We start from the raw sequence: 24339 nt of genomic DNA on the forward strand, positions 1-24339 counted from the left end.
GGTAGTTTTCTTTTTCAGAATTTCATGACACTGTCTGTGATTAGTTTTCGGTGTGGATTTGTTTCTCCTTCTTCTTCTACCTTGTTGCGACATTTTATCGATGATTCAATGGAAAGGATCCATGAGAGCAGCTGTTCTACTGAGATGTCATGTCAGGAGACAAAACAGCTAAATGGGATGACTCAGAGCTCTGTGTGTGTGTGTGCACGTGTGCGTGTGCGTGTATCAGAGAAAGTCACTGCATGACAGAGGTGACACCCTTGCTCTGTCTGCTGTCTTGTGCGTCACAACTCGACCACTTGTCTTCGGATCACAGTGCAGGGCTAAAATGTTTGAGGGTTTGTGCTGCTGTCATTTCACCTGACGTGGGAACTTTTTAAAACTTTAAAGACTTTCTAATGCTCCACCACATCAGACCTGGTTAGACGAACAGGTACAACACTTCTGCTCTTGCTTTCAAATAACTCCAGTATTTAGTCAGTTCTGAAAAGGAAAACTAACAAAAAAAAAACTACTTTTATTTTAATTCTTCAATAAGTTCCCAGCCATAAATGTGCCAAAACATTTAAATTGGGACAATTTTCTCTATTATGTGATAATAAACTGAATACAACTGTAATATTTTTGCACATTCTACAGACCAAACAACTCATTGATTTACAACTTCAATCAATCCGTGATGAAATGATAATATGATCACTGAAAATCTACAGTTTACAGCTACAGTTTTTACCATTCACTCATTCGCTCACACCATGTGCAGGGCTTTTTCTCTCATAGCTGTTCCCACACTCTGCTGCCACAGACGTCAGGAGCCACTTGGGGTTGAGTGTCTTGCCCAGGGAGACATCCACATGTACGGTAAAGTAGCAGAGCCGGGAATCGAACACTCGACCCTGCAGTGGAGAGACAACTCGCTGTACCACTCAGTCACAAAATAATGTTATATCATGAATGAAAACAGTGTTATAAAGTGATATATTTGAGTATAGAGAAGTCAACTTATGATACTTTTGAGTGTATTTTCCTACATTTTATTCATTTTCTTTTGCTTAACTGTGATTTAAAATGCAAAATATTTTTCTTCTATGTATTTTTTTTTTTACAATTTTAAAAAAAATACAGTAAATCACCCAAGGAGGACTCTTTGCCCGTTACAAAGAACAATTTACAACTGTTACACTTCACAGGGAAATGATAAATATAAAGCTTTTAAGGTAACCCAAACACAAGAAACATTAATTTGAAAAGGTTGTACTTCTAAATACAATCTGCTAACATAAAAAATACACACAGAGAAAATAAAAGTATTGTTTCTTTGTATGTAAATGACATGTATGTCTGTAAATCTGTAAAAAGATTCCTTCAAACATATTGTGGAAAGCTTCACATCAGCACATTTTAAGCTTATCTCTGTGTGACATATCACTCACATGCGTGGCATTTGATTTGCAGTGGAATTGATTTAAGTTTGGTTTATAAAACATGTGTCCATCATAAAACACGTGTTGCTTCCTGAATGATACTTTTATGTGTAACATGTGAAGTGCATTCAGTGTTAAAGAGGAGATGAACCTTGTGGGAGGTTCAGACAGGTGTGGCTGCTGCTGCTGCTGCTGCTGCGGCTGCCACTGTGCCAGAAATACAGGTCGGTTCACTTTTTGAATGTATTCAGATTAGTTGCAGCGGGAGAGTGGGAGGGCTGATTGAGCAAGAGAGGCGTTTTTATTACACTGCCCCCCTGTGGTGACACAAGGCACATACTGCAGGTGTGTACAGTAAATAACTTGTCAGAGATTGAGGCAAACATACACACTAATTAGTTCCTCAAACCATTTGATCTCTGAGAGGAAACAAGATTTGGATTATTTTGATGTAAAAGAAAATATATAGAAGCTAAAAGGACATGAAAGTATTGCACAAACGATATCTTCTGATACACAAAATGTTTATTTTCTGTATCTTTTTATTTACTTCTTACTTTGGAAAATAAAGAAGCCTCTAAAAGTAATGAATATATAAAGTCACAATTTTGTTTTGAAAACGTGAAGACACGACACCGTTTTCTTCCTCTTAAAGTATCACAAATGAAGAGAAGGTTGTAGCAGTACAAGCAAAGTGACATCATGATCATTTCTTAGCATTAATACATATGTATATATATATATATATATATATATTTATATATAAAAACAGGATAAGTGATTAAATGTAGCACTGTCACAATTAAAGGGCTATTTCACATGTTAATGAAGCACAAAACAATACGCGATGTTTGAGTACAAAGTAAGACAGAACCTTAGATCACAAAACCCTGCTGCTTAAATTATACTGTGATACACACACACACACACAATCGGGAGATATTGAACAGTACAAATGTAGTACATATTTATATATTTATACAATTTATACATCCAACAGCTTTAAGTTCAATGAGAGAAAACATTTCACACGCACATACTGTAAATATCGAAGATTCCTGAAGGTTTGTATGATAAATAAAGACTCTGACAAACAGACGCGACATTTCTGTGTAAGAAAACAGAGCGATGATAGATTAAGTGATAACAAAAAAAAAACACAACAATTTATTATTTCTAATCTAAAACAAAAAGGAGAGATATCTATCAAGACATGTGTTATAATCAAAAGGAAAAAAGAGCTGGCACATGGTAAACTAATTCCATTAGATTTTGGATGTGTACTGTTGCTGCTTGTTGGCTGGACTCCTAGTACACTCCAGGGCTGTTACGGATCCCACAGCAGAGCACCATGGTGAAGATCATCTCAAAGATCTAAATGGGAAACAGAAGAGTGTAATTCAATCGGCCTCGACTCCAGCACTCGCATCAGTGTCACGGCTGATAAAAGCAATGGTTTAAAAGCGTTTTCACGGCCGTGTGAACGAAGCGTATACGTCTACATCCTCAGTCTGACACTCACCATGATGACAGCAACCACCAAGGCAGCCAGACCAATCAGGTGAAGCTTCTCTGAAAACAGCTCGATCAGTTTATCGTGACAGCTCTGCGGAGGAGACAGAAGCAAAAGGAAGACATGGACCACAGGAAGTAAATAAGTACATTTCATTTATATAGCATCTTTCACAGATATAAAGTCAAAGTACTAAACATAAAACATAAACACAGACAATCATTTAAAACCCTCGTTCAAGTCAAAGCTTATTTATAAAGCCAGGCGTTGAGCTGCTTTTTGAAAGAGTGGACACACGTTATGCAGCGCTATGTAAGCGGTGAAGCATTCCAAAGTCTAGGTGCTGCTACCTGGAAGGAACAGTCTCCTCTAGTTTTGTACTTTGACCTGAGATTACGTCTTGGGGAGTAAAGGTGCAGCAGATCAGCGATGTATGAAGGAGCCTGACCATTTAAAGCTCTAAAAGTAGTCACAAGGACTTAAAAATGTATTCTAAAATGAACTGGTAAGCAGTGAAGTGATGCTAGAATAGGGGAAATACAGTATGTGCTCTTTTGCCGGTGTGAGTTAAAAGTCTAGCTGCTGAATTCTGGACAGTCTGCAGACGGTCAAGCTTCTTCTTATTAAAACAAATAAATGCAGTGTTTCAAAGGCTGTTATTAAACAATCCAAACTAGGGCAAAGAGGAGGCTACAGTCAAGTTATAATTCTATAAAACATGGATTTTACATTACATTTACATTTTTACATAACATGGGGTGATAGACAGAAATGCCTGGACTTGTTAGGAGGATTCATGTTACCTGAGATTTCAGAAAATCTTCTGCAGACTTTCTTGGACACAACGCCGTGGCAACTTGTTTGAAGAGTGCTGTGTCATCTCCTTTACCACAGCAGTCGAGCTGAAAAAGAGAATCAACTCTCACTCTCTCACTCAGTCATTCTAATCTAAGGTAGTTTATTTTATTTAACTATACGTGATGTGTATAAACCTCCATAAGAGTAAGAAAAAAAACGTTTAAATTGACTTTTAACACATAACCAAATAAATGTTGTATGATATCAGTTCCATATAAAGTGGCACAGTACCGTACTGTGGAAAACATCCAGGACCTTGACAGCAGCGTCTTTACTGGGAGACCCAGAGACGTCCACAGCCTTGATGTATGCAGAGTCATAGAAGTTGATCAGTTCTTTGGAGATCTGAGGACAGCAGGGAGTCAGACGTTTTTAATTTAGAGACACAAGCGCAAACAGACCGGAACAGGAGTGGGAAAAATCTATGCAAAGATCAAACACGGCCAGGACTATGGCGAGCTGTGTGAGTGTATATATGTTTGTGAGGACCAAAGAAAACAGAGAAACCACAGGAAGTGGGGATGTTTTGGTAAAGTGGGAACATTTTGGCTGGACATCACAACTTTAAAGGGGTTTTTGAGGGTTAAGACTTAGGGTTAGAATGAGGTAGGTTTAGTTAGTCATTTAATTGTGACGGTTAAGGTGTGTGTGTGTGTGTGGGTGGGTGTGTGTGCATGCGCATTACTTACTGTGTCCCTGTTCATGAAACCCCAGATTGCTGCAGCCACTTCACAGGCAAAGAGGATCACCAAAAAGAAGAAAAACTTAAGAGAGAAAAACAGTGTGAGTGTTTTCAAAGTCTCTAACATAATACAATTAATGTTATTTTTATTTTAATGTACAAAATACTTCCTGCCAAGCAAAAAACAAACAAACACTCACTGTCCCCAGCAGACACTGAGATTCCTGAATGGCACCGTAACATCCCAGGAAGCCAACAAGCATCATCACAGCTCCTACAGCGATCAGTATGTACACACCTGTAAACACAGAGGCGACATGAAAGCTGGTCACTTACTCATAAACACCACTAGAGAGCAGCAGTGTCAGCGCAGAGCAGTGTGCCGCCTGGATGTTCCTCCACCTCCCTGAAGGATGACATGACATTATTGACATCCGAAACTGCTCCCAGATCCATGTGTGTGTGAGAGAGAGAGAGAGAGAGAGAAAGAGAGAAGTGGAACTGACTCTATGCCACTGCCAGGCCAGGAAATGCCTTCCAGACACTCCCAACCCCCCCACTAACCCACGCCCTCTGCAATAACCTTAGACCCCAAGCATTATCCTTCCCCAGGAAACAGGGGGAACTATGTGAATACACAGTCTCTCACCCACTTATACACGCACATCTTTGTGTGATCACACTGATAAACAGAAGACTATAATTACCAGAGCTCTAAAAATATTTCCACTCCGAAAAATGTATGTTTGGCTATTATTATCCATGAAAAGCTCCAGACATAGAAGAAACCTAAGTTGCGTTTAATGCATATAAAAAATTAAAAAGAAGAAGCTCGGGACACAGTAACATTGTGCTGCATTAGTTGTATTGTGAGTTTAATTTCGAGGACAAAAAGAACACTGGTAGATTAGACATTTGCTATCTGTAATACATATATACAGAATATATGTATATATATATATATATACATATATTCTGTATATATATATATATATGTATACATATTAGACCACCACCCAAAGCCAAAGCCACTGCTGCCGTACATCAATAGCATTGGTTATTATCAAAATCACTTTTTTTATGTCTCTGTAACGGTAAAGTATGTAGAAGCTTGAAATTTCATTTTTAATGCTTAAATATGATTATTATTGTTATCCATTCATTTTCAAACTGGAAAAAATAGTAAAGCACATTATTATTTATTGATTAAGAGGTCAAATATAGTTATTTACTTGCATTCTTGAACAGAAAATCTACATAAAGCCACTGACAAAACATGAACTCTTATCATATTTCGTTCAAGTTTATCAATGCGTGACACTGCAATTTATGTACAAATTAGAAATTTCCAAAGCACTATAGGTATTACTTATCTTTCTTTTACATGATATAAATCAAATGATATGAGTGAAAGCTCAAGAACAATGAACCACTAATAAATACTTTAAATGTCTACAATAAAATAAACTTTTAAAGCCTCAAGAGGTAAACGGTCTGTTTTTCCACACGTAAAGTAATAATTAACTGAAGAATATCACAGAATATCACCCTCTGAATTGAGGGGCCTAAAACAACATTATACCCAGTAGTTTGGTGGCACTCTTACATAAATAAAGGATGTGAGATGGTCTGGGAGCAGTCTGCTTCAGGCTTTTCTATTCTTACACAAATGTGAACAAAACACACGCAGCCTGTAATGTGGGCTGACACGGCGGTCGGAAATGAACAGAGAGTAAGAGACTCTGACGCTGCTGCGTCTGCGAGCCTTCAACACCTCAAACACGGTATCATGCACAGGCCTTCTTTCATTTACATCACTCGCTTTCTTCTCTTTTCTGTGTTTCAGCTCGGCCTCCTCCTCCCTCCCTCCCTCCCTGCCTCCTTCCCTCCCTCCATCTCGCCTTCTCTTTCAGGACTTGATTTCTTTGTTGTAGTGAGAAATGGCTACCAGTGCCAGTAACCTGGCAATGCAGCAAAGGAGACATTATTTCCACTGCTTTCCATTACTATGACAACACCCTTTAAGTGTTGAAGGCTATTGAGACTGTAAGGGTGACAGGCAATTTTACCACAGGGGAAGTTCATTTATTCCTTGTCTGTGTGTGTGTAATCTCCTGAGGGGCAAAAAAGAAAGGTGATGACCAGCTAAAAGCCCGACTTGGACTTCTCCCTGTTCTGCTCGTCCATTTTTAACAACCAACCAAAAGCTACAAACTGTTTCCACACTGCCAGACACCAATAAATTAAATTAGATAGACGAATATAAAATTCAGACTTAAATTTGCATGTTGCCAAGCTGCAAAGCTGCTAGGATAATATTCTTTGTACTGATGAGACAAAACTGGAACATTTTAGATTTTACATACATTACATACATTTTACATCATCACCTCAGCTCTATGTTCATGGAGAGAATTGCAAAGCTAACATCATACCTACTGTCAAACATGGAGGGGGCTTGGATATGTTTTGGGGCTGCTTTGCTATATTTTGCATGGGTGTGCCTTGAATCTGTGCAGAGCACATGACAATCTCAAGATTAGTGTCGGAAAGGTCAGTCTCAGTCGCAGTTCATCCAACAGGATAATGACCCAAAACACACAGCTAGTACGGCCCATAAAAATGGCTCATAAAAACTATTCTGAAATGATCCTCTATGAGTCCTGGTCTTAATGAACATCTAATGAAAAACCATTCAAACCTAAGACAGCAAGTGCAGTCTGCTCCGGACCAAACGACCCACGAGTTTCATCATGAGTTACAGAAGTCGTTTGTTTGCAGTGATTGCTGTTAATGGTTGTGCAATAAAATATGAAGTTAGGGGTTCATGCAATTTCCATTTGTCTTATTATGTGCATGAAATAAACAATGATGGGAGGCCAATTATTTTTGTTGTTGCTTTTAGGGGGGTTAACCTTTTCTCATCTTGTTCACACAATTATGCTCTAAAGCTGACAGGCATTTGTTTGCCCTGTTCTGTGATTATGGGAAATAACATGATATTATATCTTCACTCTATTGCTGAATGTTTAATGAAATGGTTAATGCCACTGTTATTATATCTGTACACACATATAATGCTAAACTAGGGAGTGAGTTAAATTAGCATAAATACAGAAACAGGTAAACAATTAGGTCGGGCTTTGTTCAAACACAACCTAACAGAAGACTAATTACCACGTTGAATTACAATAATTACATCAGAATCAGGCTAGTTTTACCTGGAACCAGCTAACAACAGGAAATGAAGTAGGAAAGGCAGAATAAACGTTATGAAATAAAATAGAATCAGTGCGATGCAATCATCTTACCAGCCCCTCATTTTAAATTAAAAACATTAAATAGATTCAAATGTGTTCATTATTAAGATAAAGAGCAGACTAAGCTAAATCATATTCGGTCAGAGCTTGATGTAAGTATTGATTAGAATTTTAATAAACAGGGTTATTACTGACTAATACACCAAACTGAGTTCTCAAAAACTAATTCTCTTAATAAAACAAATAAAATAAATAATAAATTATCACCAGCATGGGAGAGATCGGATAACGGCTTTCCCGCTGTGTACAAAGATGCACACATGCACTTTCACGTCACCATTATTATTGCCTTCCTCCACAGACTCATGTAAATGTGCAGCTACAGTATTCGGGCTATATTAAACTTGTTTAACAAAAACTGTCGCACCAACCAAACCAGACGACAGACAACAGCCACCAATAATGATTTGAGGCACTGGTTAAGAGGGACGAGACTGTGTATTTTCAGCCCGAGATAAATACCCCTTTGGTGTGCCAACATGCTAAAAACATCCACTCCAAACTCTAATTTGAGTGAAGTGCAGATGGACAAGGTTATTTGAATTATGCAAGGGCGTATGTTCATGGGAGGGGAAAAAAAAAGAAACATTCCCTTGATCTTGCCTGGGTGGGCCTCTTCGCACCGCCTTTAAAATCACAAGCGGGCCTCTCCTCTATAAAAAGCATGAGCTCGCCATCGCTCTGTATACTTACTGAGGAGTAAGTATGGGAGAGAACCGGGAGCCCAGATCTAAATTAATGGGCTCACTGAAGTTCACGACCACAACAAACTGAGAGGATGGACCTTTGAAAAGTTTCAAACATATCATGTATTGTAGGTTTTGGTGCCAATCCCTGGACTACTGAGGGCAGTGAAGGAGACATGATGACTCTAGTTCTTACACCGAGCACAACCTGAGGGATATTCTCCTGATTCTGGGATTCAGTTTAACCTCTGAGGCTTTTGCTGTGCTGCATTCACACAAATCTCCAGGAAATTTAAGCAACATGATGACTTTATTTTTCTCACGGGACGTTAGTTTTCTCAGAGCCCCCATCTGCACAGCATGTCTCAACATCTGTCTGGAGCATCAGCTCTCTCTCTAAATAAACTCAGGGCTGGAACTTTCAATAAACATTTATCCGATTCAGAAATCAGCACCTGTATGTTTCGGAATGACAGCTGAGCAAAAACACTAGGCGCAGGCACCGACTGTGCCACTCTTAAGTCATGCTGCGGATTGACGTATTTCCTGTTTCCTGATCTTTTCTTAGAGGTCATGTTCTGCTCCTACTATTTTAGGACATTATTACTCACAGGTCCCCGGCTGAGCTTGAAAGACAGGTACTCCACTGACTTAGTTAGCGTCCAGCACAGTGTTAACTGTGCGCTTCCTGTCATGTGAAGAAGAATGACACCAAGGAGCAAACAAAGAAAAAAAAGTGTTGTGTGTTTTTGTGAGCAATTGAACAGAAACCTTTAAACAATATCACATTTTTAATTGTAGTGGCATGGCATCTTTTAAAACACATAAAAGCATTTTATCCTGAGGGTTTGTTGTATTGTTGTAATAACTTATATTTAATCTATGGTCACCGCGGTCAGTGGACATGTAGCATTTACATGTGATGTAGAAACAGCCCAAAGAGGAAGACTCACATTAGCTCAGTGTGAGGAAACAATCCCTTTTTCGGTTTTATTACAGTAATACTGGTGTAATTGGGGAGCTCTCACATTAAGGGTGGTGTATACTCACTGATATAGAAAGTGCCTGGTGCTTGATGGCCTTCAAACTGCAGTATGAGGAGGTTGGCAGTTTGACTGTCATGGCGGAGCCACAGGGCCACTCCCAGGATCACTCCTCCGGCCAGCTGTGCCGAAAGAGAAAAAGCTTTTCATTATTCTCTTTTCATGTTTCTGTACTTTGGTTCGACGCTGTGAGGGCTCACAGCCAATTTAAACATTTGATTTCAGGAAACATGGTGCCATGAATATTAAACCAAACCTGCTCTTATACATTTTTAGGAGATTTTCAAGACCCATCATCTACTGTTTTCAGATGCCAGAGAGCCGCTCTAATCCGTGTCCAAACCTTTCTGCTGTAACATTTCTTCACCCGTTTCTGCAGCTCTGCTGTGAAGCAGTGAACTGTCCACTGACCTTTAGAGGAGCGAAGAGAGGATATCCTGACACCTCAGTGACCTCTGCTCTGCCATGCCTCTACATCATTGTTAAAAGCCAACACAACAACTTTGTTGTGCAACTCGATCGCTCCTCTACTCTTCATTCCTTGATGCACAAATGAGGGACAATAACTACTGAAGGATCACATCCAGTGCTGTGAGTTGTTCGCTTACTAATCGCTTGCTTATGCCAACATTTATATCAAGATATCTGCACATTTTAGTACGACGACTGAACTCCATTGTTCCCCGAGAAACAGGAAACCGAATCCTTGACTTGAAAAATAGCGAAATGAGGAAGAGAGGGCTCAGCATTGTCGCCACAATAGGGACAGCGGCAAAACTGACAGAGGAAGCACTCAATCACAGGCAGAGGGTGTAGGATATGGTGACTCTGTGCAAAAAAGATTACTCTTCACAACAGACTGAGCCACAAAGCAATTCACAAACAAGTGATCAGTGATACTGTAAGGGTATGACACATATGCAGGAAGTCTGAATGGATGTAATGAAGCTTAAAAGGCAGACAGATGCATTAGGCAAGTGGGCTTTACTGTGGCAAGTCCCTTTTTACTGAAATACCACGATGGACATGAGAACGGCTCAGTTTTCAGAGGGAATCTCAGGGACAGATAGTAATTGAATAAAAACTGCACCGACACATGAGGGGTTTCCTGATTTCTTTGAACAATCTGGTAACTAAGTTGGAAGAAAGTAAATGTCACAGGGAAACCTCTTTCCTCTCCCTTGAAAGTCATTAGCTCTGTTTATTCTCTTCCCTGGAGGTTTTAAATTAGAGGGAGTTCTAAACAGCAGTGAGTCCCCCACTGCTGAGTCAGGCTGCACAATTAATCACAAAACACGACCAAGTGCAATATCCAAATTCATACATATGAACAACTCAAATTACTTGAAATGTCAATGGCAAAAAATAATCTGCTCTTTAGATGAGAAAATGTTTTGTTTGTCAAATCTTTATGAATTTGATCGTAGCAAGTCGTACCAATTATGAATCATATCACTATCACAATATCCGTCACAAATAATCACAATATAATTATTTTGTACTATATTGTCTGAAGTTTGAAGCCAACTTTGAGATTGACAAAGCTGTGGGACGTCCAACCAGCCTGTCCATTGTGGCTGCTCCTCTCTCTAACTAAACCAAACAGCCTCACACAGAGCAGCGTGGGAAACTCTCTGAATGTCCTTCAGCACAGATCAATACAGATGTGTACATTCACAACTGTTAGGCCACTTGAAAAGGAAGAGCAAACATGGTCTATCCAACATCACTTTAACATCAAAGGCGCAAAATCTAAATTTAAACAATAACAATTTTAAAAAATACATTCAACTCACCCAGAAAATGAAATTAAAGAAGAATAACATATATTTTATGCATTTCGTGCAGCCAGCCACAGCCATGTTGCCTATGTTTTCTGGGGTATTTTTTTTTTTTACCAGCTCGTCCCTTTTCCTAAATCGCACACTCTGTGAGGCCAGTCCAGGATCACGCAGTCTTTGCCAAAAGACTATATTCAGGCCAGTTGGGGTATATGTGTTTCAATGCTGGAAACTCCTCCTTTATAATCATGAGTGAAAACCGAGACGAGGAACAGCCCACCGAGAGAAGGGAACGGGAGGAGAGAGGGAGGCTGAGGGAACAACTGTGGTTTGAGGAAAGAAAGAAAGAAAGAAAGAAAGAAAGAAAGAAAGAAAGAAAGAAAGAAAGTAAGAAAGAAAGGATAGAGTTCTCAAAGAAAATTGTGATTAACTGATGTTTCCTTCCTCACCTGCAGTAAAACTACTCATTCACTGCGTGTCTTCTCTCTCTCCCCTCACTCTTAAATGCAGACGAGCATCTCTGAACCTTGAAGCACATGAAGAAGACCACACTGGGTGCCACTGTGTACCTAATAAAGTGGTCAGTGAGTGTATTTGTCATACAGATTCTACACCTCATATCATAGGAGAACAAAGTGCAACAGAGCTGCAGTCTTATAAGAAAAACAACAGCTCAAACATTGCACTGCATTGTTTATTTTATGTACAACTTTCTCTTCTCCTTATCAGTTATTCCCTTTCCTCTTTCTCCTTTTTTCTTGCTGTACTTGTAAAAAATGATGACAGGACCAATTAAGTTGTTTTTGTGTTTGCTGTGACTAGTGGCGCCCTCTGCTGTTATGTTAAACACATACAAAGACCCTGTCGAGTGATTACGATGATGATGATGATTAGATCCTATTTAAAAAGTGAAGCACGTTTAGTCGGCCCCTAAAAATAAGTGTTCTATTCTTCCCTTAGATAAAACATCTTCAGTGTCTGGACAGTTGACAGCAGACTGACCTCAGGCTGGTGTCCTAAAACCCGTAAATCATGACACTATATGAAGCTGCATGATCTGACTCTTGTTGATCATATGGGCGGATCAGCGCGCGCCGCTGGCGGCTCCAGGGTCACACCTTCTCCGAGCAACAGCCTGCCTGCCTGTGTGTGTGTGTGAGAGAGAGAGAGGGGGAGAGAGAGAGAGAGAGAGAGCGAGAGAGAGAGAGCGAGAGCGAGTTGTGCATCAACACAATAAATGAGTCCCCGCTGACTGTTAGAGTCGCTGACCGACCGTAACCCCCGAGCGACGACGTTAAACGAGAGCGATGACAATTTGAACAGCCCTGATTGGGGAAGTTGACAGCGCGTGGTAACAAATGCAGTCTCCTCCGCTCACTGGGCATGATCCATGTGATGTGAGAGGCGACAAGATCAGGGTGTGAATAACAGTCAATTTGGGCGTTTTGTTTTTGTTTTTTTTTTGAATTATTATTATTGTTATTATTATAAGGATTGTTTCATCTCTGATTTTCCTCCTGTAATAACAATAATAATAGTTTCAGTACAGGTGTGTTGATAGTTTATTCTCCGTGATGCATGTGGGAAAGGGCGAGTGACTGCGTGCTGAGACAAAGAGCTGCTGCTGCCGCTGCTGCTGTTGCTGTGACTGTGGCCAGTGAGCGTCGGTGTGAAGGAGGTGAATGTAGGCAGCAACAGAGGAAGAGGAGGAGGAGGAGGAGGAGGAACTGAAGCAGCAGCCTCCATCAGGGGAAGGAGCAGCCGGACAGGCGCTGTCCGCTCAGCACCAGCATCACCACCGCAGTCACCTTGCTGTGAAAGTCATAAACCTGCTCCGATCAATGAGCAGGACTTATTCTGCTGCTGCTGCTGCTGCTGCTGCTGCTGGGGATGGAAACTGCCAGCGTCTGTCCTCTCATCTCGACATCTTGGGCACACCAGTGATGTGACGTCTATTCTTAATGTGATGCCATTGGCTGCAAAGCATTTTTGGATTTTCATTCTCTACCTTCCAGAGTGAGTCTGAGGCTGTTGTGATCCTCCAGCTGTATGAGACAGGTGCGTGCAGAAAAACACAGGGTTTAGACTCGAGAGAGAGTATATGACGCTCAGTGTTTCTCACTTCAATCCTGATTTCTTTCATGTAGTTGGTGAGAAAGGACGGCTCGCCGCGCGCGCTCTTGCTTTCTTGGTGTGATTGTTTCCGTGAGTGTGTCACCACTGCCGTGCATGGTCGCACGGTGCGCTTAAATATTTGAGATGAAGGGAACTTATTGGAGAAATGCCTAAGGGACGCAATGGGCCTGAGCGACGACACGGATCGCATTGTGATAAACGTGGGAGGGATCAGACATCAGACATACCGCAGCACCCTGCGCACTGTACCTGGCACACGCTTGTCCTGGCTGGCCGAACCTGATGCACCCAACCATTTTGACTATGACGCCAAGATCGACGAGTTTTTCTTCGACCGCCACCCTGGCGTCTTTTCACACATCCTTAATTACTACAGGACAGGTAAACTGCACTGCCCAGCTGATGTCTGCGGGCCCCTCTATGAGGAAGAACTGGCCTTCTGGGGTATTGATGAGACTGACGTGGAGCCATGCTGCTGGATGACATATCGCCAGCACCGGGAGGCAGAGGAGGCCCTTGATAGTTTCGGCGGGGGGGGTCTGTTAAACCTGGGGAACGACGACGCAGAGCCAGAGCATGAGCATGCTGAGGATGATGTGGATGAGATGACACGGAGGCTGGCGCAGGGAGACTCCGCTGACAGCAGGAGGGGCCTGTGGAGCCGGTGGCAGAAACATGTGTGGGCCCTGTTTGAGGACCCCTACTCCTCTAAATATGCAAGGGTGAGTTGCGCTTTGCGCTTCATAAGATTATTACTTGTATTAAGCTATGTTATTTCCCCCTTACTATTTTACTTCAGATTTGGGCAGGGCCGGACCAAGCCGTTATGGGGCCCTAGGCTGAATTTGTTTTTGGGGCCCCCTCCCACCACCTCAGAGGAGCCGGTGCTTGACAATTATTCATACAAATGTAACACTATGAATTGCATTAGTTATAGTTGTGTTATAGCTGTGTCGTGTTTTTTTTTTTTAACATTCTAACCTTAGAAGGCAGGAAAATCAATAATGTGCACTTTATAATAATAATACTCAAAGTGAAGCACTAAGTTTGGTGATACTGAACTTCAATTCAATTAGTAAACCAGTTTAATGACTTTGGTTTTTAAAACTTATAACAGCTACAACTACAACATAAAACCAAACAACTTGAGCTCAACACTATTTAGATATCCAAATCTATCTAAAGATATCTAGATTTCTTTAACATATTAAAAAATAAATTTCTCCACTCACTATTGGGGCTCCCATGGTAATCAGGGAGGCCCCAAGCAGCTGCTTATTTCGCTTATGCCTTGGGCCAGCTCTGGATTTGGGGATAGTCGATGCCGATTATACATCAGTGCAGCCACTGGCCGATGTGTGATGCCGATTTGATAAAATATAAAAATTTCATGGTTACAAATGATACACAATGTTCATTGACTTAAAAAGTCAGTGATGAACAAAACTTACAGAGCCTGTCTACAATCTGCAATTTGTCATCAATTTTGAATACAAATGACTTATAAACTAAATATTATATACATGACAAACGTCATCAAAAAAACACAACTTTGTCAAATACAGTTTCTGTGTGATGTCTAACAATTGGCCAAGTCATTTAATAATAGTTATTAATTAAAGGTTATTTTAAAACCTATATTATTCTGAGTGCAAATAATCCTGTCATGATTCATTTTAAAGATCTGAATCATGATGATTTGACATTTATCATCTAAATAGAAAGATATTTGGATCAGTGAATGTTTGCAGCACTAGAGAATTTGATTATGATGCTGTTTTGTTGATTCGATCTTATTAAAATAATTGCAGTGTTTTTGATTTGCACATTGCACTTTCATTCCGCTGCCCTAATGTAGAGGAATCTATTGTGCACTTTATTTATCTTATTTATCTCTGTACCTTCATGTTGAGGCAACAACTGATGGATCTGAGAAGCTTTTGATGACCTTGGAGTTACTCTCTCCTGGGTTTCCACAGCAGGGATGTGACTGCACAAAGAGAGAGCATGAGAGAGAAAAAAAATCAACCTCATCCATCAAAACCATTTATGTGCAAATAATTTCTCACAACCTCCTCTGTCTGACAGTAGGAGATAAAGAGAGTGATTTGGACTCTCCCATGTCTCTGGATTGATATTTCCAGGACATGAGGGTCCCTGACTCTTTGGTTAAAAGTAGGTCAGCTCCATGTTAGGAAGCCAGATCTTTGGCACCACTGGAATTAGTGGCTCACCTCCAGACAAAAATGGGTTGCTGTTAGATGTGACATTTTTGGTCCTTGCCATGGGCATGTTTCCATCTGGGCACAAGGAAGGAATCAACTTTGCACCTTATATTTATTTCTTCCACAAACACCGCTGTGTTGCATGCTGCTTTAACAGCTCTCACAGCCTGAGTGGTGTAATTACTTGCCTTACCTTATCCAGCAAGTGTAAACTGTATTGACACGTCAGTGTTACAGCATTAGGGGGAAGTGATTTAACCATCTTTTACACACATTCTTTCACATTCCTTCCCAAAGCGTACAACTCCTCGTACTGTAAGTGTCCCACATTTGTCAACGAGCAGGAGAAAAGAAGAGTGAAGACTGACAGAGCTCCATCGAGTCTGGCAAGATGATTAATTAGAAGTGAGCCTCAGAGTTAATTACATACTCTATTCACAGTGGATACATCAGTGGAAAGTCCTTGTCATTGTATGTCACTGTGGGCTTTAGTTTAGCAGCAACAGTGAGAATTAGCCAATAACAACCAAAAAAAAAAAAACAATCCTCACTTGTCACCCTATCTTCACGGCAGACTGTTCCTAACTGTCACCAAAACAGACACGTTATTTAGGCGACTGCCTGATAAGCTGGCACATAAGCTGGATCATTTGTTTAACAGTTTGAGAGGTCGGATCTTCCCCTCATTGTTCATCCCTAATTAGAGGATGCTGGCAGTGATGCTAGAGCTAATTATTGTGTGTGTGTGTGGGGGGGGGGGGGGGGGTTATTGTGTGGTTAATCGATTAACTGAATAAATATTTAACTTCCATTTTCTTCAAGTCCAAAGGCACTTAAGTTTTACCTAAATGTTTAATGAATATGCACCAAGGGCAGGTAATAGAGTTATTTAATGAGATCATAGTTTTGCTGAATGTGTACTTGTTATGCCATGTGTTATTTTGCACAGCACATATTATAGAGTGGGCGGACAAAACAACATTATACAATCTGATAAAAGAACACCACATACTACTACTTAAAAAAAAGGACACAGAATCTCTCTCTCTCTCTCTCTCATTGCTGCATTTTGCTTTTTGTCCACTCTCCACAAATGACAGTGCAGACTGATGATTGAGCTGCAAGTTTTGGATGATAGTGTGTGTCTGAGCAAAGAGAGGAAGGAGTCAGTGTTCTGGAGTCAGTGGTGAGACACTTTTCCTCTGTAGCACCACACTAAGATGGAAGGGAACCAGACATTCATCAGCAGTAGTGATTTCCTCAGTAGAATGTGATGAATTGCCAGTGATGAGATGCGATGATGGGGGGGCCTGTTTTCAATCTCCTGCTGTGTGCCTGCCTCCCTGACACACTATGAATGGACATGACTGACTAAGATGCTGAGTTTGCTCTGAACACTGAAATAAAGTATATGACTGTCTCATGCCCAGACGTGCCCTGCTCTAACTTACCTCCTTCCTGATGCCATTATTCCTCCTAGCTACTTAACAATGCTATGCATTAGTGTGAGAAGCACTGCAGAGCCCATTGACTCTTGTAAAACCATCTTCATGCATGAACAAACTTCTATTGATCCAACTTTTTGTGATGTATAGAATGATTAAGTAGATTATCCTCCCTCCCTGTCTGCTTCTCTTTCCAAGAACTATGATCTGTAGGAGAGAGCCCAGAGAAGATAATGCTGCTTTCTATTCATTGAAACGACAGGAAAGTACATGAGCGGAAACACATACTGTAAATCAGGAGGGTGATAGTAGAGGGGATAACACAAGAAGAGAGATGCCACAAATACCCAGGAGAGGATAGCGTATCTGTTACAACTATGTAGTATGCACCAGAAATATCAGAACATAAATGTGATGAAATGTGATCATCCAGTCGATACACAATGCAGGCTTAAGTATTCTATTGCCATTAAGGTTTCTCATAAAAGTCAGTCGTCATCTCGGTGAGCCTCTCAGCTCCAAACAATTCCCAAGAGTTGGTCATCTGGACAGCATGACCTTGTATTGGGAAACCTACCACACGGATGCTGCTGAAGGGAGCAGCCCGAGCTAAATTTAGTCATGGGGGTTGACACTAATGTCCCTGTTGCTGTTGCTGCTGCTGCTGCTGCTGCTGCTGCTGGCTCTTTGTAATTCAACATGTAGCATACCCTTGAAAATGCCATGACCTTGAGATACAGCAGAGGGATGGGAGGAAAGAACATTGATTGTTCCTTTTACAATGGCACTTGTGAATCAAGACATACAGAGAGCCAGAGAACAGGATGGGGGGTGTGTCAAACCAGTTGGTATGGTCTCAGATTGAATTGTGTTGTGCTGTGCTAAGATTGGCTGCTCAGCCATGGAGCTTGATTACCTGCATGTATTACTGTGCTCATTATCCTCTGTCCTTCTCCCCTTCTCCCTCTCCTCTTTTCCTGCATCCTGTATATACATATATATCTACTTCCTGCTCAGTGGATAGCTCTGGCCTCGCTGTTCTTTATTCTGGTGTCCATCACCACCTTCTGTCTGGAGACCCATGAGGCCTTCAACCCCATTATCAATCGCACAGAGGTGGAGATAGTGGACAACGTCACGGTGGAGCACATCTACCAAGAGACTGAGACTGCGGCCTACCTCACCTACATAGAGGGTGTCTGTGTAGTGTGGTTCACTTTTGAATTTCTAATGCGAATAACTTTCTGCCCCAATAAGTTTGACTTCATTCGGAACGCCCTGAACATCATCGACTTTGTGGCCATCCTGCCCTTCTACCTGGAGGTGGGTCTCAGTGGGCTCTCCTCCAAGGCAGCTAAGGATGTGCTGGGATTCCTAAGAGTCGTGCGCTTTGTGAGGATCCTGCGTATCTTCAAACTGACACGTCACTTTGTGGGCCTGCGTGTGCTGGGCCACACATTAAGAGCCAGTACGAACGAGTTCCTGCTCCTCATCATCTTCCTCGCACTCGGTGTGCTCATCTTTGCAACCATGATCTACTACGCTGAACGGATAGGCGCAAACCCCAACGACCCTCGAGCCAGTGATCACACGCACTTCAGGAACATCCCAGTTGGATTTTGGTGGGCTGTGGTAACCATGACGACCCTCGGCTACGGGGACATGTACCCTCAGACGACCTCTGGTATGCTCGTCGGAGCCCTCTGTGCCCTGGCAGGTGTGCTCACCATTGCCATGCCCGTCCCCGTGATTGTCAACAACTTTGGAATGTATTACTCGCTGGCCATGGCAAAACAGAAACTACCAAAGAAAAAGAATAGGCATATCCCTCGTGCTCCTCAACCAGGTTCTCCTAACTTCTGCAAGTCAAGCATCAGCTCCCAACATCAGAGCCCCATTGCCCATGACGACGTTTTTGAGATAAAGTTTCAAGGTGAGCGACAAATGTGATGAACATTCTAACTCTATCCATGACACAGCTGTTTCACTTTTTCCATTTCACATTTCAGTCAGATGATAATTTCCCACAATAAAAGATGTAATTAAAGGCATATTTGATTCTGAAAAGAAGAAAACAAAGACTGAATCGGTAGTGAGTAATCTCACTATTGATTTTGCACTTAATTAAAGCACCACTTCAGATCTCCTCTCTGTATTTGTTATATCAAAAACACATAAATAGACACTTAAGTCTCTTGGGTCCTTTTAAATCAAATGTACTCAAACACATGGAACAAGGGGACGGTGCAAGATAACTATTAGATGCCATAGCTATAAAGACAGTGTTGTACACGTTATAGCAAATATGTGACAAATATAGCACTCGGCTAAATATAAAACTCTCTTTATTTTCTTGGTTATTGTTAAGACTCCAAGCTGAACGGTGAGGCAGCTAACGCAGCTCTGGCCAACGAAGACTGTCCGCATATAGACCAGGCAATATCTCCAGAGGAAATCTTCAGCCCCAGTGAGAGAGAGCGGCCCTGCTTCCTGGTCACCACTGCTGAACGCCCCAACCACACAGGGGGCAGAGTGAGGAGGGGTACGTACAGTAACAGCCAATCACAGGCCCCCGCAAAACATTGACACCTTACTGACCATAGACAGGACACTCTCCTTTATCCATCTGTGCTGAGTGTTTCCTATCAGTTTTTACACAGGTATACAAACCCACACACACACACACACATTCACAACTACACACAGCCTTCACAGCAGCTGCTTCACCTCAATCATCCCTTTGGGAAATGTAAATATTCCAGGTCATAATAGCATATGTTCAGGCCAAGCACAATCACCACAAATGTCAATAATAACTGTTCACATCTACATAATTTATTTTTTGATACCATGCATAATGTAATACCCCTATTTATTTACCAGTAAGAAAGCTATTTTTTGAGATTTATATGATCTAGAACGTGTTGTCTTACAAGTTTAAGAAAGTATGTATGTGCTTTATGTGTACCATGTTATGTGTATGTGTTTTTAATGATAAATACCATGCGGGAAGGTGACTTACGAGTACATTGCTCTCGATCATAAAGGTGCATGAAGTGTCTTGCTGATGGGTGCTATCAGTATGGTGAAGGAGCACAACACAAATGGAGGAAGGCTAAAAGTCTAATATTACTATAAATGTTACTGAGAGCCAAATTCTCCCTCCATGATTTTTTTTTTACACAATTTAAAACCAGGGTTAAGCTCTTTGCTTATTTTTATTGATCTAATTTCAATAACTGAAACATTCCTGAGAAAACCACACTACTCTTCAGCTGTAGAGGGCATACAGCACAAAATTCTGCCTGTAGCTGAGAACACATTCCCTGCCTGAGGTGCCTATCTTTTCAAGTCTTGTATCGTGTTATACTCCAAACCATTCCAGTACCACCCGGTGCATGCTGTTGTACTCCTGATGCACTCAATGCATGGAGAATAATAATGTGTCTCAAGTCTGTGTTGACCTGTTTCTTTGGAGACAAAAACAAGAAAGCAACAGGTGTAGTACTACCAGTGAGGAACACCAAAATATCTTGTCATGGATCCAGCGCTACAGTGTACTCAGAACGTTCTCTGTTTTTCAACTGAAGGTTATGAAAAGCCTTGGAGCCTTAACAGCATGTCTGGCATGAGCGGGGATGCCTCTGGAGTGTCCTCAGTGTCCGCCCTGCCCTGCAGCCCACCCTGTCTAATGCAGCACTCACATTCTCCCATCCCATCCATTATGTAGCATGGTTGAGTAGCAGACACAATGCCATTGGAAGGCAAATCCACACTCCTCCTCCTTATCTTTTCTTGTCAGATTTTGTTTTTACACTGCTGCTTTCTTCATTTTTTTTTTATTTCTTTATTTTCTGGAAAAGTGTATCTTAATTGTGCTGATAATCAAACTTCCCAAGTGTTCTCCTTGGGTGTGTCATCATATCCTAGACAAGAAAACATTGGCACATGCCACTCTGCATGGGTCACCTCAGTTGCAGACAAAGCACTGTTGTATTTCCACCACAGGCTAACCCCAATCTTTTCCTGTGTTTACATCATTGCCTGTTGCTCTGTTGCTTTTGATCTCAACACACTTTTCTGCCAGTAACTTTTTTCTCATCTGCTTTTTACAATTTTGTGAAAGAAATTTTCATAAGATGTAACCCCTGCTAACAGCCTAACGTGCTGGACATTTACAATACATGGCTTTTTTTTTAACATTGCCAGCTGTTAAGGGAACTCCTCTAAAGTGCTTTGTACGTTGCAAAGTAGAGACGTTACCATTCTGAAAGTGCAATCCACACAAATTAAATGTTTCAACATGATGTTCACGATGTCCGATGCAATACGGAGATGATGACAATTCCTATGATACTAGTGATGAAAACACCTACTGTCAAAAGAAACTGTTTGTTCATTTGCATGACCTGCATGAAAAATTATGTTCAACGAGAAGCTAATTGTGTTGCAGTACTTGTCAGAAAAAAATGACATTTTTTTCTTTAAAAAGCTTCAAAAAGCTTTGTCATATTTTATGCATTTTCAGACAGCTTTACAAGAGACTCAGTCATAGCAGAGATTTTATGTAGCTGCCATTTTTTGCCTTTCCCCAAATTCATATATTTATTTTGCCTATTTGACTAAGGAGTAAAATAGTGTGATTTAACGAACAATCTGTCATAAAAGCCAACTAATGCTGTCATGAACATCACTGGTTTTTATATAAAATAGACTTACTGATAGTTACAAGTTTATAAAGTGTCTGTATACTGTAGTCTGCAGCAACTTTAACAACTGCTGCGATGCTTAAATTAAAGCAAATATTCAAGGATTATTAAATTGTGCCTTCATACCCAGTGAGGCAAAGTAAAAGTGAGTAATGAATTGACATGATATTACATATAGCTCCCATTGTAGCATGAATACACTTTATACCATGCTCATAACAGTGTAATGAAAGCTTTACTTTACAAGGTTTACACCACCCTCATACCCTTAATCACAGTTAGAAAATGCCCTTTTGGCTTTTAGTGTTACACAATCCATAGCAGGACTTGACCTCTGGAGGGTTTATAACTTCAAGCAAAAAAACTACCTAAAAACACTGATTTAATAGCTTATTACTCAAGAACTTGCAAACATAAAGCACAACATTTTACTAAAAGGGGACCAGGCAACTTAACAGGGCCAAAATATATCAAGTTATTATGTATGTCTATTGGTTTTAAAAATTACTAATATTACTGTTACATGTATTGATACTGTCCCAGTACTTATGCACAATTTTTCAGGGCACTTTACTAAATTTTATGATGACCAATCAAAAAATAAATTAAACACATTTATAGAAGAAGAAAAAGAAGATATAAGTATAGCAACTCATCTAAGTTTTGTTTTTATTCTAAGTGAGCACAGTTTTACGTTTCAAGTTATGTCTCTTGTGGTAATTGATGGACGTTATATATTGAAGAAAACAAACAAAATAAAAACAACTTGTGAAGATTTGATGTGAAGAGATACAGGTGAATTATATGCTCATGCAATTCAAGTGAGAAAAAAAAAACCAACAACAACAAAACAACAACAACAAAACACCAGTATGGGATGTGGGTCTACTTGGGGAAAGGTAAATGCATGTATTTTACAGTTATGCAAAAGAAAAGTATTCAAGTAAAATATGTAAATACAAGTCCTTGCATGAAATAAATTTTATACACAACAAGTGTTTAGCCTCCGTTTTTATTCAGCAGCACATGTGCATACATAACAATGTTCCTTTCTCACGAGCTAAGGGCTCGTGTTTGACCCCTCTGTCTACCTGTGTTCGGGTCAAAGAGAGCATTAAAATAACAAGGTGACTGTGAGAGCATGACGCAAAGTAGACACGTGCATGACAATGACTGAACTACTGTACATAAACCCGCAAAGCGCCGCATGATTGGGCATGTTTATTAACCAACTCCGAGTCAAACCTCTGCACACAGACGGCACACAGTATACTGTTGTCTGATGCCTTGGCTAAGCATGGGAATCACATGGTAAACCTGTCGTTTACCATGAGGAACTAACGGAGCACATTTTCTTTACTCTTCAAGCTAGTGTCATTTTTCACCGCAGAGCTATCCATCTCCACCACCATCATTACCACCATTATACATACTTTGTGTAATAATTTCTTTGTGTTATTGTTTTTTTTATATGTTTATAGAGACCCAGCGACAGCACCGGAGCAGACAACCAACAGAATCTGTTTGTGTTATGAACCATGGTGTACCAACCACTATGTGTATGACCCATAACGGCCCATCACCCACCTGATAGTGCTGTAGCATTGTTGTGTGTATTACTTAGTATTTTTAAATGGGTGTGACAGTGACAACCTGTACATCACAAACTCAGCGTAGATGTAGCACTGACGAAGTTTTGTTGTCAAGCCTTATATAGCTCAGTATCTGTGACTGGTTACTGTGTTGTATTTTGTGTGCCTATTAGTGTGTGCCGGTGCTGTAAATACGCTTTTCTGTGTGCTGAAGTTGTGTGTACCAATGTTTTTGAGTGATCATCCAATATTTGTGTGCTGCTTCTTCTGTTCAAAGAAAAAAAAATGTTGCTCCAATTTAAAACCCCACTCCACCGCCTCCAGTACAAAACATGTCACTTGTCATGTCAACCAGACTGAACAGTTGGAAACAAATCCATTTTGCACTGTCATGGTCACATCTTAGTAGACTTTTTTGCACAGTTTTTGCACCAGTGAAATCTTTTTTATTCTTTTGATATGTGGTCAGGCGTCAAAGAGACAAAAAAATACCTCTCTTAACCTAGTGAGGAGTGGTGCGCTAGTAGGATTTGCTAAATGATTTGCTCAGAGATGACCAATACCATTGAGCATTAATTCAATGTTGATATTCATGTATGTTCATTTGTTGCTGCTCTTTGATTAGCAAAGACATCACAGCCAAGACATTGTGTCATTATGACAATCATGTTGAATTGGATTAATATTTTTTGCACACATCCATAAAAATATGTATTAGCATATATTTGCCAAATCATCATATGCCTCATACTGGACAAGTGCCTCTGTTATATAAATTATTCTTACCATTCAGGATACATAGCTTAATCAAGATGATAAACTATTGTTCATGTTTGTTTTGAATTACCCGCTCAGCTCATTGAAAACACATTAACTCAGTTCTAATTTTTATTTTATTACTATTTTTTTTTTTTTTTATAAAATA

At 40.5% G+C, this 24339-nt stretch overlaps 2 protein-coding genes across 6 annotated transcripts; one reads left to right on the forward strand and one right to left on the reverse strand.

Moving 5' to 3' along the window:
* Positions 1-1931: 1931 nt before the first annotated feature.
* LOC131469696 (CD81 antigen-like) lies at positions 1932-15368 on the reverse strand. 2 transcript variants are annotated; one of them, XM_058644965.1, is made up of 8 exons: positions 15345-15368; positions 9534-9648; positions 4678-4775; positions 4485-4559; positions 4027-4140; positions 3741-3839; positions 2947-3030; positions 1932-2798 (listed from the first exon to the last, which is right to left on the reverse strand). In XM_058644965.1, the coding sequence occupies exons 1-8, from the start codon at positions 15348-15350 to the stop codon at positions 2733-2735; spliced, it is 657 nt and encodes a 218-aa protein (XP_058500948.1). In that variant the 5' UTR covers positions 15351-15368; the 3' UTR covers positions 1932-2732. The 2 variants fall into 2 exon arrangements, with proteins under 2 accessions (XP_058500948.1, XP_058500947.1); XM_058644964.1 differs by lacking the exon at positions 15345-15368 and adding an exon at positions 11323-11520.
* kcnc1b (potassium voltage-gated channel, Shaw-related subfamily, member 1b) lies at positions 13277-23413 on the forward strand. Of its 4 annotated transcripts, XM_058644937.1 has the most exons (5): positions 13277-13365; positions 13455-14165; positions 18131-19046; positions 19482-19655; positions 20704-22817. In XM_058644937.1, exons 2-5 carry the CDS (start codon positions 13605-13607, stop codon positions 20841-20843), a joined length of 1791 nt encoding a protein of 596 aa, XP_058500920.1. In that variant the 5' UTR covers positions 13277-13365; positions 13455-13604; the 3' UTR covers positions 20844-22817. The 4 variants fall into 4 exon arrangements, with proteins under 4 accessions (XP_058500920.1, XP_058500921.1, XP_058500919.1 ...); XM_058644938.1 differs by lacking the exon at positions 20704-22817 and adding an exon at positions 23304-23413 and having other exon boundaries at positions 13337-14165; XM_058644936.1 differs by having other exon boundaries at positions 13337-14165.
* Positions 23414-24339: the final 926 nt, after the last annotated feature.

Source organism: Solea solea, chromosome 12 (assembly GCF_958295425.1).
Source record: "Solea solea chromosome 12, fSolSol10.1, whole genome shotgun sequence".
Classification (NCBI taxonomy): Eukaryota; Metazoa; Chordata; class Actinopteri; order Pleuronectiformes; family Soleidae; genus Solea; species Solea solea.